The 18,662-nt window shown below is 54.3% G+C and overlaps 1 protein-coding gene across 1 annotated transcript; it reads left to right on the forward strand.

Annotated features, from left to right (window-relative positions):
* On the forward strand, window positions 1-18,343 carry USP39 (ubiquitin specific peptidase 39). The gene is made up of 13 exons (XM_038754365.1): window positions 1-333; window positions 5,997-6,066; window positions 7,226-7,320; window positions 9,750-9,886; window positions 10,777-10,929; window positions 12,031-12,256; window positions 13,295-13,372; window positions 14,134-14,201; window positions 14,576-14,764; window positions 15,146-15,288; window positions 16,131-16,266; window positions 16,389-16,475; window positions 17,870-18,343. Exons 1-13 carry the CDS (start codon window positions 6-8, stop codon window positions 17,915-17,917), a joined length of 1,758 nt encoding a protein of 585 aa, XP_038610293.1. The 5' UTR covers window positions 1-5; the 3' UTR covers window positions 17,918-18,343.
* Window positions 18,344-18,662: the final 319 nt, after the last annotated feature.

Genomic DNA, 18,662 nt, shown 5'->3' on the forward strand with positions numbered 1-18,662 from the left:
CGGCCATGTCGGGCCGGGGGAAACGGGAGCGTGAGTCCCGGAGCTCGGTTCGCGGGAAGCGGGAGTCGGAGTCCCGGGGGAAGCGGGAGCCGGACGGCGGACGGGGCGGCGGCGGCGGCGACGGGCGGGCGAGGCGCGAGCGGGAGGCGGCGGGGGCCCGGGGGAGCCCGATCCGCGGGAAGCGCCTCAGGGACCAGGAGGAGGGGGAGGAGGGGGAGGAGGAGGAGGAGGCCGCCGTCGTCCCCCCCGCCGCCCCTCCGCCCCCGCCCGCGCGCGGGAAGCGCCAACGGCAGCTGGACGACGACTACTCCGAGCCCGAGCGGGACCTGCCAGGTGAGGGGCCCCAACCCTTACTGTCAGTCGTATTTATTGAGCGCCTACAGTGCGCGGAGCACTGTGCTAAGCGCCCGCGAAGCCCCACTTGGCACCACAGAGAGACGGTCCCTACCCAACAGGGGGCTCCCAGTCATCATCATCAATCGTATTTATTGAGCGCTTACTGTGTGCAGAGCACTGGACTAAGCGCTTGGGAAGTACAAATTGGCAACATATAGAGACAGTCCGTACCCAACAGGGGGCTCACAGTCATCATCATCATCATCAATCGTACTTATTGAGCGCTTACTATGTGTAGAGCACTGTGCTAAGCGCTTGGGAAGTACAAATTGGCAACATATAGAGACAGTCGCTACCCAACAGGGGACTCACAGTCATCATCGTCATCATCATCAATCGTACTTATTGAGCGCTTACTATGTGCAGAGCACTGGACTAAGCGCTTGGGAAGGACAAATTGGCAACATAGAGAGACGGTCCCTACCCAACAGGGGGCTCACAATCATCATCATCATCATCATCAATCGTACTTATTGAGCGCTTACTGTGTGCAGAGCACTGGACTAAGCGCTTGGGAAGTACAAGTTGGCACCACAGAGAGACGGTCCCTACCCAACAGGGGGCTCACAGTCATCATCATCATCATCATCAATCGTACTTATTGAGCGCTTACTGTGTGCACAGCACTGGACTAAGCGCTTGGGAAGTACAAGTTGGCACCACAGAGAGACGGTCCCTACCCAACAGGGGGCTCACAGTCATCATCATCATCATCATCAATCGTATTTATTGAGCGCTTACTGTGTGCAGAGCACTGGACTAAGCGCTTGGGAAGTCCAGGTTGACAACATAGAGAGACGGTCCCTACCCAGCAGGGGGCTCACAGTCATCATCATCATCTTCAATCGTACTTATTGAGCGCTTACTATGTGCAGAGCACTGGACTAAGCGCTTGGGAAGGACAAATTGGCAACATAGAGAGACGGTCCCTACCCAGCAGGGGGCTCACAGTCATCATCATCATCAATCGTATTTAGTGAGCGCTCACTGTGTGCACAGCACTGCACTAAGCACTTGGGAAGTACAAATTGGCAACATATAGAGACGGTCCCTACCCAACAGGGGGCTCACAGTCATCATCATCATCATCATCATCATCATCAATCGTACTTATTGAGCGCTTACTATGTGCAGAGCACTGGACTAAGCGCTTGGGAAGTACAAATTGGCAACATATAGAGACGGTCCCTACCCAACAGGGGGCTCACAGTCATCATCATCATCATCATCAATCGTACTTATTGAGCGCTTACTATGTGCAGAGCACTGTACTAAGCGCTTGGGAAGTACAAATTGGCATAGAGAGACGGTCCCTACCCAACAGGGGGCTCACAGTCATCATCATCATCAATCGTATTTAGTGAGCGCTTACTGTGTGCAGAGCACTGGACTAAGCGCTTGGGAAGTACAAGTTGGCAACATATAGAGACGGGCCCTATTTCATTCATTCATTCAGTCGTGTTTGTTGAGCGCTTACTGTGTGTGGAGCACTGGACTAAGCCCTTGGGAAGTCCCAGTTGGCGACATATAGAGACGGTCCCTATTTCATTCATTCAGTCGTATTTATTGAGCACTTACAGTGTGCGGAGCACTGGGCTAAGCGCTTGGGAAGCCCCAGTTGGCAAGCACTTACTGTGTGCAGTGCACTGTTCTAAGCGCTGGGGAGGTTACAAGGTGATCAGGTTCATTCACTCAATCGTATTTATTGAGCGCTTACTGTGTGCAGAGCACTGTACTAAGCGCTTGGGAAGTACAAGTTGGCAACATATGGAGACGGTCCCTACCCAACAATGGGCTCACAGTCTAGAAGGGGGAGACAGACAACAAAGCATGTGGGCAGGTGTCAAGTCATCAGAATAAATAGAAGTAAAGCCAGATGCACATCATTAACAAAATAAATAGAATAGTAAATATGTACAAGTGAAATAAATGGAGTAATAAGTCTGTGCATACATATATACAGGTGCTGTGGGGAAGGGAAGGAGGTAGGGTGGGGGGGAGGAGGAGAGGAAAGAGGGGGCTCAGCCTGGGGGTTGTACCACGGGGGGCTCACAGTCTTAATCCCCATTTTACAGATGAGGTAACTGAGGCTCAGAGTAGTTAAGTGACTTGCCCAAAGTCACACAGCTGACAATTGGCGGAGTCGGATTTGAACCCATGACCTCTGACTTCAAAGCCTGTGTGCTCTTTCTACAGAGCCACGCGTTTAAGCGCTTACTATGTGCGAAGCACTGTTCTGAGCGCTGGGGGGGGGATACAAGGTGATCAGGTTGCCCCACGTGGGGCTGACAGTCTTATTCCGCATTTTACAGATGAGGTAACTGAGGCTCAGAGAAGTTAAGTGACTTTCCCAAGGTCACACAGCAGACATGTAGTGGAGCCGGGATTAGAACCCGTGAGCTGATTCCCAAGCCCGTGCTCTTGCCGCTGAGCCGCGCTTCTTATCTAATGATGATGGCGTTTGTTAATCGCTTACTATGTGCTGAGCGCTGGGGTGGATACAAGGTCATCAGGTTGTCCCACATGGGGCTACCCTCCGCTCCCCCCGGCCGGGAACTCGGACCTTCCGTAGGCCAGTCGTATTTACCGAGCGCTCAACTGTGTGCAGAGCACTGTACCAGCTACTTGGGAGAGACTAAGCCCCCCCTCCCTTTAATAATAATAATAATAATAATAATAATAATAATAATAATGGTGGTATTTGTTAAGTGCTTCATCATCATCAATCGTATTTATTGAGCGCTTACTGTGTGCAGAGCACTGTACTAAGCGCTTGGGAAAGACTAAGCCCCCCCTCCCTTTAATAATAATAATAATAATGGTGGTGTTTGTTAAGCGCTTCATCATCATCATCATCAATTGTATTTATTGAGCGCTTACTGTGTAGAGCACTGTACTAAGCGCTTGGGAAGTACAAATTGGCAACATAAGCGCTTACTACGTGCCGAGCACTGTTCTAAACGCCGCGGTAGAGACAAGGTAATCAAGGTGTCCCCCGTGGGGCGCGCAGTCTTAATCCCCATTTTACAGATGAGGTAGCTGAGGCACAGAGTGACTTGCCCAGAGTCACACAGCTGACAAGTGGCGGTGTCGGGATTAGAACCCATGACCTCTGACTCCCAAGCCCGTGCTCTTTCCACTAAGCCATATTCCTTCTGACTTTCTTCTGCTCCCTCTCCCTGTCGCCCCAACTTGCTCCCTTTTTTCTAACCCCTCTTCCCCACCGCACAGCGCTTGTGTATATATGTACATATCCGTAATTCTATTTATTTATAATGAATGCCTGTTTACTTGCTTTGATGTGTGTCTATAAATCTACTTATTTTGGTGCTATTGATGCTTGTTTACGTGTTTTGATGTCTGTCTGCCCCCTTCTAGACTGTGAGCCCGCTGTGGGCAGGGATTGCCTCTCTTTGTTGCTGAATTGTACTTTCCAAGCGCTTAGTCCAGTGCTCTGCTCACAGTAAGCGCTCAGTAAATACGATTGAATGAATGAATGAGAGGGCAGCATAACGGAATTGGTAGACACGTTCTCTGCCGGTCTTGATGGGGGAAGCAGACATTAATAATAACAATAATAATAATAATGATGATGGTATTTGTTAAGCGCTTACTGTGTGCAAAGCACTGTTCTAAGCACTGGGGAGGTGCAAGGTGATCAGGTTGTCCCACGGGGGGCTCACAGTTTTAATCCCATTTTACAAATGAGGTAACTGAGGCCCAGAGAAGTGAAGTGACTTGCCCAAAGTCACACAGCTGACAACTGGCAGTGCCAGGACGTGAACCCGTGACCTCTGACTCCAAAGGCCGGGCTCTTTCCACTGAGCCACGCTGCTTCTCCTTCCCCTCCCCACAGCACCCGTATATATGTCTGTACAGATTTATTACTCTATTTTACTTGAACATATTTACTATTCTATTCATTTTAGTTTGTTAATATGTGTTGTTTTGTTGTCTGTCTGCCCCTTCTAGGCTGAGAGCCTGCTATTGGGTAGGGGCCGTCTCTGTATGTTACCAACTTGTAATAATAATAATAATGGCATTTATTAAGCGCTTACTATGTGCAAAGCACTGTTCTAAGAGCTGGGGAGGTTACAAGGTGATCAGGTTGTCCCTCGGGGGACTCACAGTTTTAATCCCGTTTTACAGATGAGGGAACTGAGGCCCAGAGAAGTGAAGTGACTTGCTCAAAGTCACACAGCTGACAGTTGGCAGAGCCGGGATTTGAACCCATGACCTCCGACTCCAAAGCCCGGGCTCTTTCCACTGAGCCACGCTGCTTCTGTAAGCATTAATGCTTCTCTACATTAGTATGTTAGAGAAGCAGTGTGGCTCAGTGGTAAAGAGCCCAGGCTTTGGAGTCAGAGGTCCTGGGTTCAAATCCCTGCTCCACCAATTGTCAGCCGTGTGACTCTGGGCAAGTCACTTCACTTCTCTATGCCTCAGCTACCTCATCTGTAAAATGGGGATTAAGACTATAAGCCCCCCGTGGGACAACATGATCACCTTGTAACCTCCCCAGTGCTTAGAACAGTGCTTTGCACATAGTAAGCGCTTAATAAATGCCATCATTATTATTATTATTATAACAGTTGTCAGCACCAAGGGGTCAGGCGCTTTCAAAGGGAACCCCCGAGCTTCTGGACACCTCCATTTAGCTTTGTGGGGGCCCCTCTCAATCAATCAGTGGTATTTATTGAGCACTTTTTAGAGCACTGTACTAAGCGCTTGGGAGAGTACAATGCAATAGAATTAGCAGACATGTTCCCTGTCCATGGACAAGCTTACAATCAGTAACGATCAATCAAGCAGTTTGGCCTAGCGGATAGAGCCTGGGCTTGGGAGTCAGAAGGATCTGGGTTCTAAATCCGACTCTACCATTTGTCTGCCGCGTGACTGTAAGCTCGTTGTGGGCGGGGAATGTTTGTTATATTGTAATAATAATAGTAATGGCATTTATTGAGCGCTTACTATATGCAAAACACTGTTCTAAGCGCTGGGGGGCTACAAGGTAATCAGGTTGTCCCACGTGGGGCTCACAGTCTTCACCCCCATTTTACAGATGAGGTAACTGAGGCCCAGAGAAGTGAAGTGACTTGCCCAAAGTCACCCAGCTGACAAGTGGTGGAGCCGGGATTGTACTCTTCCAAGTGCTTGATGTAGTGCTCTGCTCACAGTAGAGGCTCGAAGAAAACGACTGACTGATTTCTCTTCTGCCCCTCAGTTTCCTTCTCTGTAAAATGGGGATTACGACTGTGAGCCCTATGTGGGACAGGGACTGTGTCCAACCGCATTAGCAAGTACCTAACCCAGCTCTTAGAAGAGTGTTTGACACCTAGTGAGTGCTTAACAACTACTATTGTTATTGTAACATGGTTATTAATGGTAGTATGTGTTGAACTAAATGCTTATTGTGTGCAGAGCGCTTTACTGAGTGCGTGGGAAAGTACAACTAGTAGACACAATCCCTGCCCTCAGACTGTTGCCGGCGGAGCTTGGGGGAAAGTTCAACCGAATGGGTCGGCGCCGTCCCGACCCTCGAAGGACTTACAGTGTAGCGGGAGATGTCACGTCTGCGGCACTTGTGTTTCTTGTTACAGTGAGACACGGCCGCCTGGACTCCGAGGACCGACGGAGCCGCCACTGCCCGTACCTGGACACCATCAACAGGTCAGTGGAGAGAGGCAACGAGGACCTCGGTTTCCACTCTTCATATTACAGCCCTGCCCATTTGGAAGCCTCCTCTTTGCCAATGCCAAGTGAAGTTCGCCGAGAAATGGCAGGAACGGAGACGCCGAGAGCTTTGGACTTAGCCGTGGCTCGGTTGCGCTTCATTAGCCAACGTGGCAATGACAGAATCAGTCAGTGGTTTATTGGGCACCTACTATGCGCAGAGCACTGCCCCAAGGAGCTTAACAAGGGAGATGCAGAGTAATTTACAGGCGGGAGGAAGATTTGTGATTTGCTAGGCAAGGTAGTGCAACGGGAGGTTGAACACAAGTGTTCTTTGTCGCGGACACATTGACCCAAGCGACCAGGCAGGTACTCAGGTTGACTGGTTTGGGGCGCCTGGGTCCAGGGTGCGGCGGGCCAAACTGGGCATAAATGCCATCCTCAGCCGGGGAAGACCCAGGCTATGATGGGGCAGCTGGTAGGGAGGGCCGTGGACACTGCTAAATGCCAGGGGGCCATTTAGGGCGCGGGCTTTGGAGTCAGAGGTCATGGGTTCAAATCCCAGCTCTGCCAGTTGTCAGCTGTGTGACTTTGGGCAAGTCGCTTAGTTTCTCTGTGCCTCAATCACCTCATCTTTAAAATGGGGATTAAGACTGCGAGCCCCCCGTGGGACAACCTGATCACCTTGTCACCTCCCCAGCGCTTAGAACAGTGCTTTGCACATAGTAAGCGCTTAATAAATGCCATCATCATCATCATGTGTATGTACGTATGTACATTATGGTTGTACATATTTATTTATGGTTGTACATATTTATTACTCTATTTTACTTGTACATTTCTATCCTATTTATTTTATTTTGTTGGTATGTTTGGTTCTGTTCTCTGGCTCCCCCTTTTAGACTGTGAGCCCACTGTTGGGTAGGGACTGTCTCTAGGTGTTGCCAGTTTGTACTTCCCAAGCGCTTAGTACAGTGCTCTGCACATAGTAAGCGCTCAATAAATACGATTGATTGATTGATTGATTGATTGATCATGTGCTGAGTGAGGCATATCAGCTCTGAGCAGTATCATGAGGGTCTTTCGGTGCTTGCTGACGGGAGTTTCCAGGTTTGCCACCCCTGCCCTCTGACTTGTTCTCCTCTTGCTCTTTCAGGAGCGTCTTGGACTTTGACTTTGAGAAACTCTGCTCCATCTCCCTCTCGCACATCAACGTCTATGCCTGCCTGGTGTGTGGCAAGTACTTCCAGGGTAAGCCTGGGCCCGATGGGCTCGGCCCTCCACTCCCTCCCGGCCCGTCCAGCCATAAGTGGGTCCCAGATCGTCTGCTTCGGGAATTCCCTTTGCCTCCGGACTGGATTCACTCCATTCTCTTTGACTTGGTTTCACTGGCTTTGACTGAGAGCCTTCTGTTTTGCTACCCACTGTGCTGAACCCTGGAGTAGATGTTTGTACATATTTATTACTCTATTTATTTTACTTGTACATATCTATTCTATTTTATTAGTTATTCTAATTTATTAGAATAGAATAGAATTAGAATAGAATAGAATAGAATTAGCTATTCTATTTTATTGTTAGTATGTTTGGTTTTGTTCTCTGTCTCCCCCTTTTAGACTGTGAGCCCACTGTTGGGTAGGGACTGTCTCTATATGTTGCCAATTTGTACTTCCCAAGCGCTTAGTCCAGTGCTCTGCACATAGTAAGCGCTCAATAAATACGATTGATGATGATGATGATCATTTTCAACACAGTCCCCGTGTCACACCATCCCCTTACAGCCAGATCAGCCGGTGGTATTTGTTGAGCACTCACTGAGTGCCGTAGACCGCTCTAAGCGCTTGGGAGAGTACAGTACAACAGAACTCGCAGACACGTTCCCGGCCCAAAGAGGGAGGGAGAGCTGGTGCCTTATCCCGTTCGTACAGGTGAGGAAACTGAGGCCACACGAGACTGTGTCACTTGTCCAAGGTTGTTGGCATTGCTGGGATTAGAGCCACGGTCTCCTGCTTCCTGGCCCCGTGCTGCTTCCCCTTGCCCACCCTGCCCTCCCATTCCCCCGGCTCCAACTCCTTGACCCTGAAGAGAGAGAAAGATACCCTACTAAAGGCGTCACCGGCAGACGTGGAAAATGAACAAAGAGCAAGGTATCTGGGAGTGCTGGTCCCTCCTGGAATGGGGAACAGTTGGCTAGTGCCTCCCCACGGTCCTCCCCGCGTGACGGCAAGGCCAGTTTGGACAGACCCATCTGTAAGAGGGAGCAAGGAGCTGCTGCCTGTTGTTTTCACCACAATGTGCCTTTTTCCTTTGCTGCCCTGAATTGAAGAGCCATTCCTTAGGAAAGAAAGTCGGGGGGAAAGCCAAGCTTTACCAGATCCTCTCCATCCATCGGTGGTATTTACTGGGTGCCTCCTGGGGGCTTGGGAGAATACACTAGTAACAAAAAAGACATAGTCTTTTGTTGCCAACTTGTACTTCCGAAGCGCTTAGTACAGTACAATAGGAAGCTGGGCTGAATTGGCTGAATTGAATTTTACTGTAGGCCTGATGGAGCTCACCTCCTCCAGGAGTCTTTCCCAGACTGAGCCCCCTCCTTCCTCTCCCCCTCCTCCCCACCCTACCTCCTTCCCCTCCCCACAGCACCCGTATATATGTTTGTACAGATTTATTACTCTATTTTACTTGTACATATTTACTATTTATTTTATTTTGTTAATATGTTTTGTTTTGTCGTCTGTCTCCCCCTTCTAGACTGTGAGCCTGCTGTTGGGTAGGGACCGGCTCTAGATGTTGCCAGCTTGTACTTCCCAAGCACTTAGTACAGTGCTCTGCACACAGTAAGCGCTCAATAAATGCGATCGACTGAATGAATGAATGCTCTGCACACAGTAAGCGCTCAATAAATACGATTGAATGAATGAATGAGTAGTCCCTGCCCTCCGGGGGCATGCGATTTATTGGGGGAGGCAGGCAGCCCCGGAGGGTTGAAAGTTGGGAGCCAGAGGAAGAGCAGCGGTGCAGCAGGTGGTAGCCCAAGTCCGTCAGGGCGAGCCGGCTGACTGAGGAATTGGCTGCTCAGTCGGGTAAGCACGTAGCTCTCGGCGCTTAGGATCATCATCAATCGTATTTATTGAGCGCTTACTATGTGCAGAGCACTGTACTAAGCGCTTAGGATGTAGCCATGGATGAGTAGGACGTAGCTGTCGGTGCTTAGGACTTAGCCGTCGGCGCTTATTACTGGCATGGTAAAAAATCGGTTACCAAGGGGGCCACCCGGCATCTCATCAATCAGTCAATCATTGGTGTCTGTGAGCCCTTTCTGTGTGCAGGGCACTGTATTACGTGCTCAGGAGAGGACAGTACAGCAGCAGAGTGCGTAGAGAAGCAGCTTGGCACAGAAGATAAGAGCACAGGCCTGGGATTCAGAAGACCATGAGTTCTAGTCCCGACTCCACCACTTGTCTGCTTTGTGACTTTGGGCAAGTCACTTCAATTCTCTGTGCCTCATTTGCCTCATCTGTAAAATAATGGGGATTGACACCGTGAGCCCCAGATGGGACAGGGACTCCGTCCAACTCTATTACAATGCCTGGCACATACTAAGCGCGCAACAAATGCCACCGTCATTATTATTACGATTATTATTATTAGAGTCGGTCCCCTCTGCTCCTTCCCCGCAGGCAGAGGGCTGAAGTCCCATGCGTACATCCACAGCGTCCAGTGCAGCCACCACGTCTTCCTCAACCTGCACACCCTCAAATTCTACTGCCTCCCCGACAATTACGAGATCATCGACTCGTCCCTGGAGGACATCACCGTACGTGTCCCCGGGCTGCGGAGGGGAGGGCCCGTTCGGTGCGGTGCAGTGTGCCGGGCACTTCTTCGGCATAACAGAGTGACACGTGCCCTGCCCACTGTGAGCGTCTGTCAGTGGGTTAGGTCCCGGTGTAGGGACGGTGACGCTAGACTTGACTGTCACTCCCGATCGAGAGAAAGCCCGTAGGCACCCCTGCACGGTGCCGCTGGAGCCGTCTGTTGAACTCTGCAGCTTTGGTGGGGAGGGGAGGGGGGAATGAGCTGGAAGTCCTGGCGGGGTGGGGAGAATGCCGGAGCCCAGGTCAGCGGGGGCCCCAGGGCGTGGCGGGGGATCAGAGCGGGACCACGGAGGGTGGGGCCCAAGCGGATCACTCAGAACAGAGCCCTTGGGGCCCAGGGGTGAGGAATGATAGGAAGAGACTAGCATAGTTGGCACACGCATGTTGTGAGGCCATCTTACAAGCGGTCCCCCAGTCCACCTGACAGGCCAGGGTCACAGCCTGCAGAGCGCCTGGCTCCTCTCAGTCGGCCCGTTGGTCTCTATCACGGCACGGCAGCTGGCGATGCCTTTCCTGGCCTCAGTTGGAGCTGGGCATTGCCCTGGGGAAGGGAGGGGAGGTCTCCTTGCTGTGTGAGAGCCCTCGTCAGCTGAGGGGTGGGCTTGACCCACCTCCCCTTCCTCCGCGGGCTCAGGCCAAGACCTCTGCTGCTCCGGACCAGCTTGGGCTGGCGGCTTGGGGGCTCCAGGTTGGAGCCTCTGAGCGGCCCGGGGGGTAGGGGGATGTGGCCATGGGAGCAAGACTCGGTTTTGGTGGTCACCGGGAATGCGAGCCCGTCAGGCCCGTAGCCGGGGACAGGCAGTCAGTCCCAGCAGCGCCCTTCTCTCCGCAGTACGTGCTGAAACCCACCTTCACCAAGCAGCAGATCGGCAACCTGGACAAGCAGGCCAAGCTATCCCGGGCCTACGATGGCACCACCTACCTGCCCGGCATTGTGGGATTGAACAACATAAAGGCCAACGACTATGCCAATGCCGTGCTTCAGGTGGGACGCGACACTGAAACGGCTTCTTTTTGGGAAACCTCGAGGGGCCTCCGGGGATTGCCAGCTCCCTGGGGCCAAACACCTGGGCCTGGCAGATGACTGACTGGGGGGATGGTTGGCCGGGTGGGGAGGGGGCGGCTGTCAGTTCTAGCAGGACTGGAGTGAATTGTCCTGGGTGCTGGAGCGCCGTGGCAGGAGCTTCTAGAAGATGGGACACCCTTATCTATTCTGCCCCTTTCTCTGGTCCTGGACAGGGCCCTGAAGGAGCTGCTAGCTCAGTGGTGGTAGGGGACTGGCTTGCCCCAGAGCAGTGGGCTGGGGACCGTCCTCAGGATGAGGCTGGACAGGTCTTGAGGGATGTCGGGAGGCCCCAGGCAGGTCTCAGTAGGTCTGAGGTTGATGGGTCTGTGATTGGGCGTCCTGGGATTTCTTCTGTCCAGATATTACACCCTGACTGAATTTTCATAAATTTGGGGCTCCCGACCATCAGGGGGTTGCCCAGGTAATTCCCAGGGCGGCCTTTCTCCCCTCCACCTCGTGGCCCCCGCCCTGCCCCGGGCAGAGCGCTAACTGACCAGCCCCCCCAGTGTCGTGGGCAAGGGAAGGGGTTTGTTTTGGGGCCGGACCGCATGGAAAACCTGCATCTGCTGTGGCTCGGCTTGGAGTCTGTCGTTTCCCGGCTCCGGATTCGGGCCCCTAGACTGTGAGGCCACTGTTGGGTAGGGACTGTCTCTATATGTTGCCAATTTGTACTTCCCAAGCGCTTAGTACAGTGCTCTGCACATAGTAAGTGCTCAATAAATACGATTGATGATGATGAGTGCGGGAGTGGGGCGGCTCTCTCGGCCCAACTCCGGGGCCTGTGGGGAGCAGGGAGCAGCAGGCCTTTAGCGGGAGCAGAACGGCGAGGGTCCCCGAGGGGCCGTGCAGGGCACAGGAAACTTCCTTCGATCAGTTTGCAGGAAGGGGAACTGAAATGAAATAGAAAGCCGACAGTGACGTCCGAGTCCTGGGGTCGTGGCGGAACGGCCCCACTTTTGGGAGGGTTGGGGAAGGTGGCCATCTGGGGAGAACGGGGCTGACCGACACGCGGGCTTCCAGGCTCTGTCCAACGTCCCGCCGCTGCGCAACTATTTCCTGGAGGAGGAAAACTACAAGAACATCAAGCGCCCACCCGGGGACATCATGTTCCTGCTGGTGCAGCGTTTCGGGGAGCTGATGAGGAAGCTGTGGAACCCGCGGAATTTCAAGGCCCACGTCTCACCCCACGAGATGCTGCAGGCCGTGGTCCTGTGCAGCAAAAAGACCTTCCAGATCACCAAGCAAGGTGAGGGGTGGGGGGGACCCTGAGCTGCCTGCTGGCGTGGCGGTGTCAGGGGGGGAGTGGAAGGAGAAGGTTGTCCCGCTCCAAATGGGGGGGCCTCTTCAACATAGGGTGGTGTTAGGGCTCAGGGATGCCCGAACTAGGGGACATCGAGGCTCCTGAGCCTGTGGTGGGGTGGGTCAGGGATGTTGGGACTGTAAATTCCAACTCTCTGCCTCCCCTCTGGGCTGGATCAGAGGGAATGGGCTTCCCTTGCTGCAGAAGGGAACTGGGACAGAAAGGAAAGAAGACATTTTTGAATCTAGGAGCTGTAGAGGGGTCGGCCCAAGCTGCTACCCCAGCCATTGTCCACCCTGCACAAGCCAGTCCCTGGGGGGTCAGGGGGGCGGCATCCTGACCGGGCGGGTCTTGTTTCTCTGTCCACATGGTGGTGGTCCTACTTGCTTTCTGCAGGGGTGCCGGGGCAGAGGGGTGGGTGAGGCTGAGGGGGTGGAGCTGGAGGCTCCCAGCAAGCAGCGCCATGGCTGTGAATTTGAGTGAGGGAAGGGGCATGGGCATACTGCCAGGAGGGTGGAGGGCTGGGCATGTCCTCTGCCAGGTGGCCGGCTGGGGTTCTGGAAGAGATAAGAGAAGCAGCGTGGCTCAGTGGAAAGAGCCCGGGCTTTGGAGTCAGAGGTCATGGGTTCGAATCCCGGCTCCACCACAAGTCTGCTGTGTGACCTCGCGCAAGTCACTTCACTTCTCTGAGCCTCAGTTACCTCATCTGTAAAAATGGGGATTAAGACTGTGAGCCCCACGTGGGACAACTTGATCACATTGTATCCCCCCCCCCCCCCAGTGCTTAGAACAGTGCTTTGCACATAGTAAGCGCTTAACAAATGCCATCATTATTATTATTATTATTATTGTTATTATTTCTGGGGTCCCGGTGGGTCCGGGACTGGCCACCCAAGTACCAGTTTGGGGAGAAACTCCTGTGGGCACTTAGCTGGCCCCACCACCTCTTATGCCCCGTTCCCATCCCCACTCCCCTCTCCCCAGGTGACGGCGTCGACTTCCTGTCTTGGTTTCTGAACGCCTTGCATTCGGCCCTTGGCGGCACCAAAAAGAAGAAGAAAAGTGAGTTAGGCTCCCTGGGCATTGTCGGGCCTCTAGGACCTGGAGAAGGGGGGTTGTGGAGAAGCCTCTGGGACCTTGGGTCCTGGGCCTTAGGTTTTCGTCTGTTGGGTGAGAAAGGCCAGCCTGCAGTTCAGTGGCTTTCCTGCATCCTCCCTGGCAAGTGGGCGGGGGGCTTCTAATCAATCAGTCAATCAATCAAGCAATTAATGGTGTTTATTGATCACTTATTATATGCAGAGCACCATTCTAAGTGCTTGGGAGAGAAGCATCGTGGCTCAGTGGAAAGAGCACGGGCTTTGGGGTCAGAGGTCTTGGGTTCAAATCCCAGCTCTGCCAATTGTCAGCTGCGTGACTTTGGGCAAGTCACTTCTTTGTGCCTCAGTGACCTCATCTGTAAAATGGGGGTTAAGACTGTGTGCCCCACGTGGGACAACCTGATTGCCTTGTAGCCTCCCCAGCGCTTAGAACAGTGCTTTGTACATAGTAAGCGCTTAATAAATGCCATTATTGTTATTATTATTATTACCAGTGCTGGAAACTGACCAGGGACAAGTAGGGGAGGAATTGGGAGGGGATGATCTCTCACCTCAGCCTCCAGGGTTCCCCACTGGGGGCCAGAGGGGAGAGGTGTTGGACAGTGTCCTGGCCCCGGGGAGAAAAACCCCTTTTCCTGGGACATTAGGCTTTGAGGGCTGTGGGAGGCCGCCTCCCCTCTCCCCCGGCCCCAGGAAAGTTGAGTCCCCACCTGTGCGTCTCCCTAGCGATCGTGACAGACGTCTTCCAGGGCTCCATGAGGATTTTCACCAAGAAGCTGCCACATCCTGATCTGGTGAGGGGGCTGAGGGCGAGCCCCACCGTGTCGGGGAAGAACCGGTCAAGCTCTTGAACCAGGCTGGGGCTCCGGTAGCGTGGGGGTTGCTGCCTTCAGCGTGGTGGGCCCAATCTGCCCCATGAGCCGGTCTGGGGAGTTTGATGGAGAGCGGGCTCTGCGTCATTAGAGGCTGCGGTCTGGGAAACTCTCGAGGCCTCCCCCGCCAGCCTGGGCTGAACTGAGGCACAGAAGGGGCCGTGCCTTTGGGAGCCTGGAGCGGTGTCCCCTTCGTGGTCCTTGGGTCTGGGGTCCCTTCTCCCACCCCGCACAGCCCTGTGGGGTCAGCCGCCCGTCCGTTCAGCCCCGCGTCTGTGGCCCTCCGCCTTCCCCAGCCCGCAGAGGAGAAAGAGCACTTGCTGCACAACGACGAGTACCAGGAGACGATGGTGGAGTCGACATTCATGTACCTGACGCTGGACCTCCCCACCGCGCCCCTGTACAAGGATGAGAAGGAACAGCTCATCATCCCCCAGGTGCCGCTCTTCAACATCTTGGCCAAGTTCAACGGGATCACGGAAAAGGTAACCTGGCCCCTGGCTCGGCCCCGGGCTGGCCGCCCCCCCCCCCGGCTCCTCCCCTCCAGCAGATTTTCCCCATCGTTCCCGGCTCCCGTTTCGGAATTAGGCTCCCTGTCGGCCTGGGTAGTAGGAAGGGCGGGGTGTTGGCCCTTGGGGGGGAAGGGGAAGTGGCCAGCCGGTGGGGTCAGAGGTGACTGGTGTCCCGGACCTTCAGCCTTGGACTCTCCTCCAGCCTGCAGCTGTGGCTTATGTGTCCACAGCCGTACACGCCGCTCAAGGTTCTGGCCACCGGCCTGCCTATCCTATCTTCTCCTCCGGTCCCTTTGTCGGCCAGTGCCCCTCTCCCCTGCCTCCTCCACTGACCAGTTTCCCCCGTCACTGCAGGAATACAAAACTTACAAGGAGAACTTCCTGAAACGTTTCCAGCTCACCAAACTGCCTCCATACCTCATCTTTTGCATTAAGAGATTCACCAAAAACAACTTCTTCGTGGAGAAGAACCCAACCATCGTCAACTTCCCTATCACGTAGGAGGCACTCTCCCAGGCCCCCCTTCCCCTCTCTTGGTTCGGGAGGGAATGGGTCCTTGCCGGTCTCGCTGTGGGGAGTGGGGGGGCCTGGGGCTGTTGGCATCGGCTTGGACTCAGGGTTGGGGGGGCTGGGCTTGGGCCGATCCTCGTCTCCCCCCTTGGCAGGACAGCAGGGGTGGGAGGAGGAGGAGGGAGGAGTAGCTGTGGCTTCTGGCCAAAGTTAGTGGCCACGGGGCTCCTGCACGTGGGCATTTGTTCCTGGAACCGCTCCCACGGGAGGCCTGGATCGATCCCTGGTAGTGACTGATTGCTAAGCACTGTACTAATCCCTTGAGAGAATACAACAGAAGCACAGGCCCAAGGCAGGTTTCCTAGCCTCAGGGTGCATACGATGTAAGGGTGGAGGCAGATCGGAACAAATGATTGCTGTGTAAAGAGTAGACACTCAGTGAGCACACTTGATAGTACAGTGCTGTGCACACAGTAAGCGCTCAATAAATATGATTGATTGGTTGGCCGAGAGTGGGAGCAGGAGGAAGAACCAGGAGTATCCCAGACTCTCCTGGGCACTGACCCGGGGTTGGTGGGGAGGGGCCAGAGAGGAAGAAGGCTTCAGGTCTTGGACAGGGGGAATGTAGCCAGCAGCTGAAATGGTGTTCCCTCAAACAGAGAAACTGTCCCTTGGTGGAATGCAGGTGAAGTGGGGAAACTCATTGGTTGAGTGATCCTGACACAGCTACTATTTGAGCTTTCAAGCTACCGCGTGGCAGGAGCCGGGTAAGCAGTGGGTGTCCCGTCCCCATCCACCGCCCCCCCCCCCCCACCTTCTTCTCTTGCAGGAACGTGGACCTGCGGGAATATTTGTCCGAGGAGGTACAGGCCGTGCACGAGAACACCACATACGACCTGATCGCCAACATCGTACATGACGGGAAGCCTACAGAGGGCTCGTACCGGATCCACGTCCTCCATCACGTGAGTGCCGGGCGGTGGCCCTCGGGCTTGGTTGAACGCGGGATGCGACTCCCTCACGCACTGAGGCCTCGGCCCGCCGGCCGGGGGCTCTGGGCCTGGCTCACGATGTTGTCTTTTCTCAGGGGACAGGGAAGTGGTACGAGTTGCAAGACCTGCAGGTGACAGACATTCTCCCTCAGATGATCACACTCTCGGAGGCGTACATCCAGGTGGGGCGGCAGGCTGGGCTGGGCGGTTGGGTGCAGGGCAGGGGCTCGGCGGGCTTGGTTGGGCCTCATTATCATCATCATCATCAATCGTATTTATTGAGCGCTTACTGTGTGTAGAGCACTGTACTAAGCGCTTGGGAAGTTCAAGTTGGCAACATATAGAGACAGTCCCTACCCAGCAGTGGGCTCACAGTCTAAAAGGGGGAGACAGAGAACAAAACCAAACATCCCCACTGGTCAGAACCAGCCCTGCTCAGGGGTCCCGTCCTTCAGCCCCCGTTGGAGGCAGGATCAGACCTGGGGGTGGGGAGGGGAGACGCTGAAGAGTCTTGGGAGGCTCAGGACCCCTACAGCAGCCCACCCACCCCCAGGCCATCATCATCATCATCAATCGTATTTATTGAGTGCTTACTATGTGCAGAGCACTGTACTAAGCGCTTGGGAAGTACAAATTGGCAGCATATAGAGACAGTCCCTACCCAGCAGTGGGCTCACAGTCTAAAAGGGGGAGACAGAGAACAAAACCAAACATACTAACAAAATAAAATAAATGCAATAGGTATGTACAAATAAAATAAATAGAGTAATAAATATGTACAAACATACATACAGGTGGTGTGGGGAAGGGAAGGAGGTAAGATGGGATGGAGAGGGGGACGAGGGGGAGAGGAAGGAAGGGGCTGAGTGTGGGAAGGCCTCCTGGAGGAGGTGAGCTCGCAGTAGGGCCTTGAAGGGAGGAAGAGAGCTAGCTTGGCGGATGGGCAGAGGGATTGGGGGCATTCCAGGCCCGGGGGATGACGTGGGCCGGGGGTCGATGGCGGGATGGGTGAGAACGAGGCATGGTGAGGAGATTAGCGGCAGAGGAGCGGAGGGTGCAGGCTGGGCTGGAGAAGGAGAGAAGGGAGGTGAGGTAGGAGGAGGCGAGGTGATGGACACCCTTGAAGCCCAGGGTGAGGAGTTTCTGCCTGATGTGCAGATTGATTGGTAGCCACTGGAGATTTTTGAGGAGGGGAGTAATATGCCCAGAGCGTTTCTGGACAAAGATAATCCGGGCAGCAGCATGAAGTATGGATTGAAGTGGAGAGAGACACGAGGATGGGAGATCAGAGAGAAGGCTGATGCAGTAGTCCAGACGGGATAGGATGAGAGCTTGAACGAGCAGGGTAGCGGTTGGGATGGAGAGGAAAGGGAGGATCTTGGCAATGTTGCGGAGCTGAGACCGGCAGGTTTTGGTGACGGCTTGGATGTGAGGGGTGAATGAGAGAGCGGAGTCGAGGATGACACCCAGGTTGCGGGCTTGTGAGACGGGAAGGATGGTAGTGCCGTCAACAGAGATGGGAGAGTCAGGGAGAGGGCAGGGTTTGGGAGGGAAGACAAGGACTGATCTCTTGCAGATCTGGAAGAGGCGGGATAGTGATGAAACCAACCAGCAGGGGGCATGAACCCCCTGGCCCAGTCCTCCCAGTCCTCCCAGTCCTCCCGGAGCTGGTCCCCCCCGCTCATCCGAAGCCGGCCCCCGCTGACCGACCCACCTACTGTTGTGACGACCGACCCACCTACTGTTGTGACGAGAGGCAAGTGAAGGCGCGGCCTGCTTTGGGTTTGGCGTACCCCACCCTAGCCGGCCGCTTCCTGTCCCTGCTGGGCCGTACTCAGTGGCAGCGTAATTTACTACGCAAAGAGGGTCCTGAGGGGAAATGCTCCTATGGGTCAAGCCAGAGGTGTGGTTAACAGAGTCTTTGTCACCAGGCCGCCGCCTCCTTCCTCGTGCCCGCCCACCCTGTAGGTGACGGGGTGACTCCCCTGGGCAGCTGCCCGTGAGAATGTGAGCCGTGTTTTCTAGTGTATATTAAATGTACCTGTTTCTAGCTCTGCCATCTGCCTGCCTGGTTGGCCGCCTCCTGGGATGAGCGCATCTGGTCTCGGGCCCGGACAACCGTCTGTCCTGCGGTGGGAGTGTGTAGGCGGGTCCCTTCGCCGCCATCCCCTGTGGGCCTAGCTCTGTCCTCGGTTGATTTTGGCTCCTTGGCGCTCTCCCACAGCCTGCAGCTCAGGCGGTTTTGGGCCAGGAAGGCTCTAGTCCTCCCCTCACTGGGCCGAGTCAAGGTGCAATCCCACGCTGGCGTCCCCGGATGAGTCAGGACCATCAGGATGTGTTGGGTCCCCTATCACCCAGCCTCTGCATTT

The sequence above is a fragment of the Tachyglossus aculeatus genome, chromosome 11 (assembly GCF_015852505.1).
Source record: "Tachyglossus aculeatus isolate mTacAcu1 chromosome 11, mTacAcu1.pri, whole genome shotgun sequence".
NCBI lineage: Eukaryota > Metazoa > Chordata > Mammalia > Monotremata > Tachyglossidae > Tachyglossus > Tachyglossus aculeatus.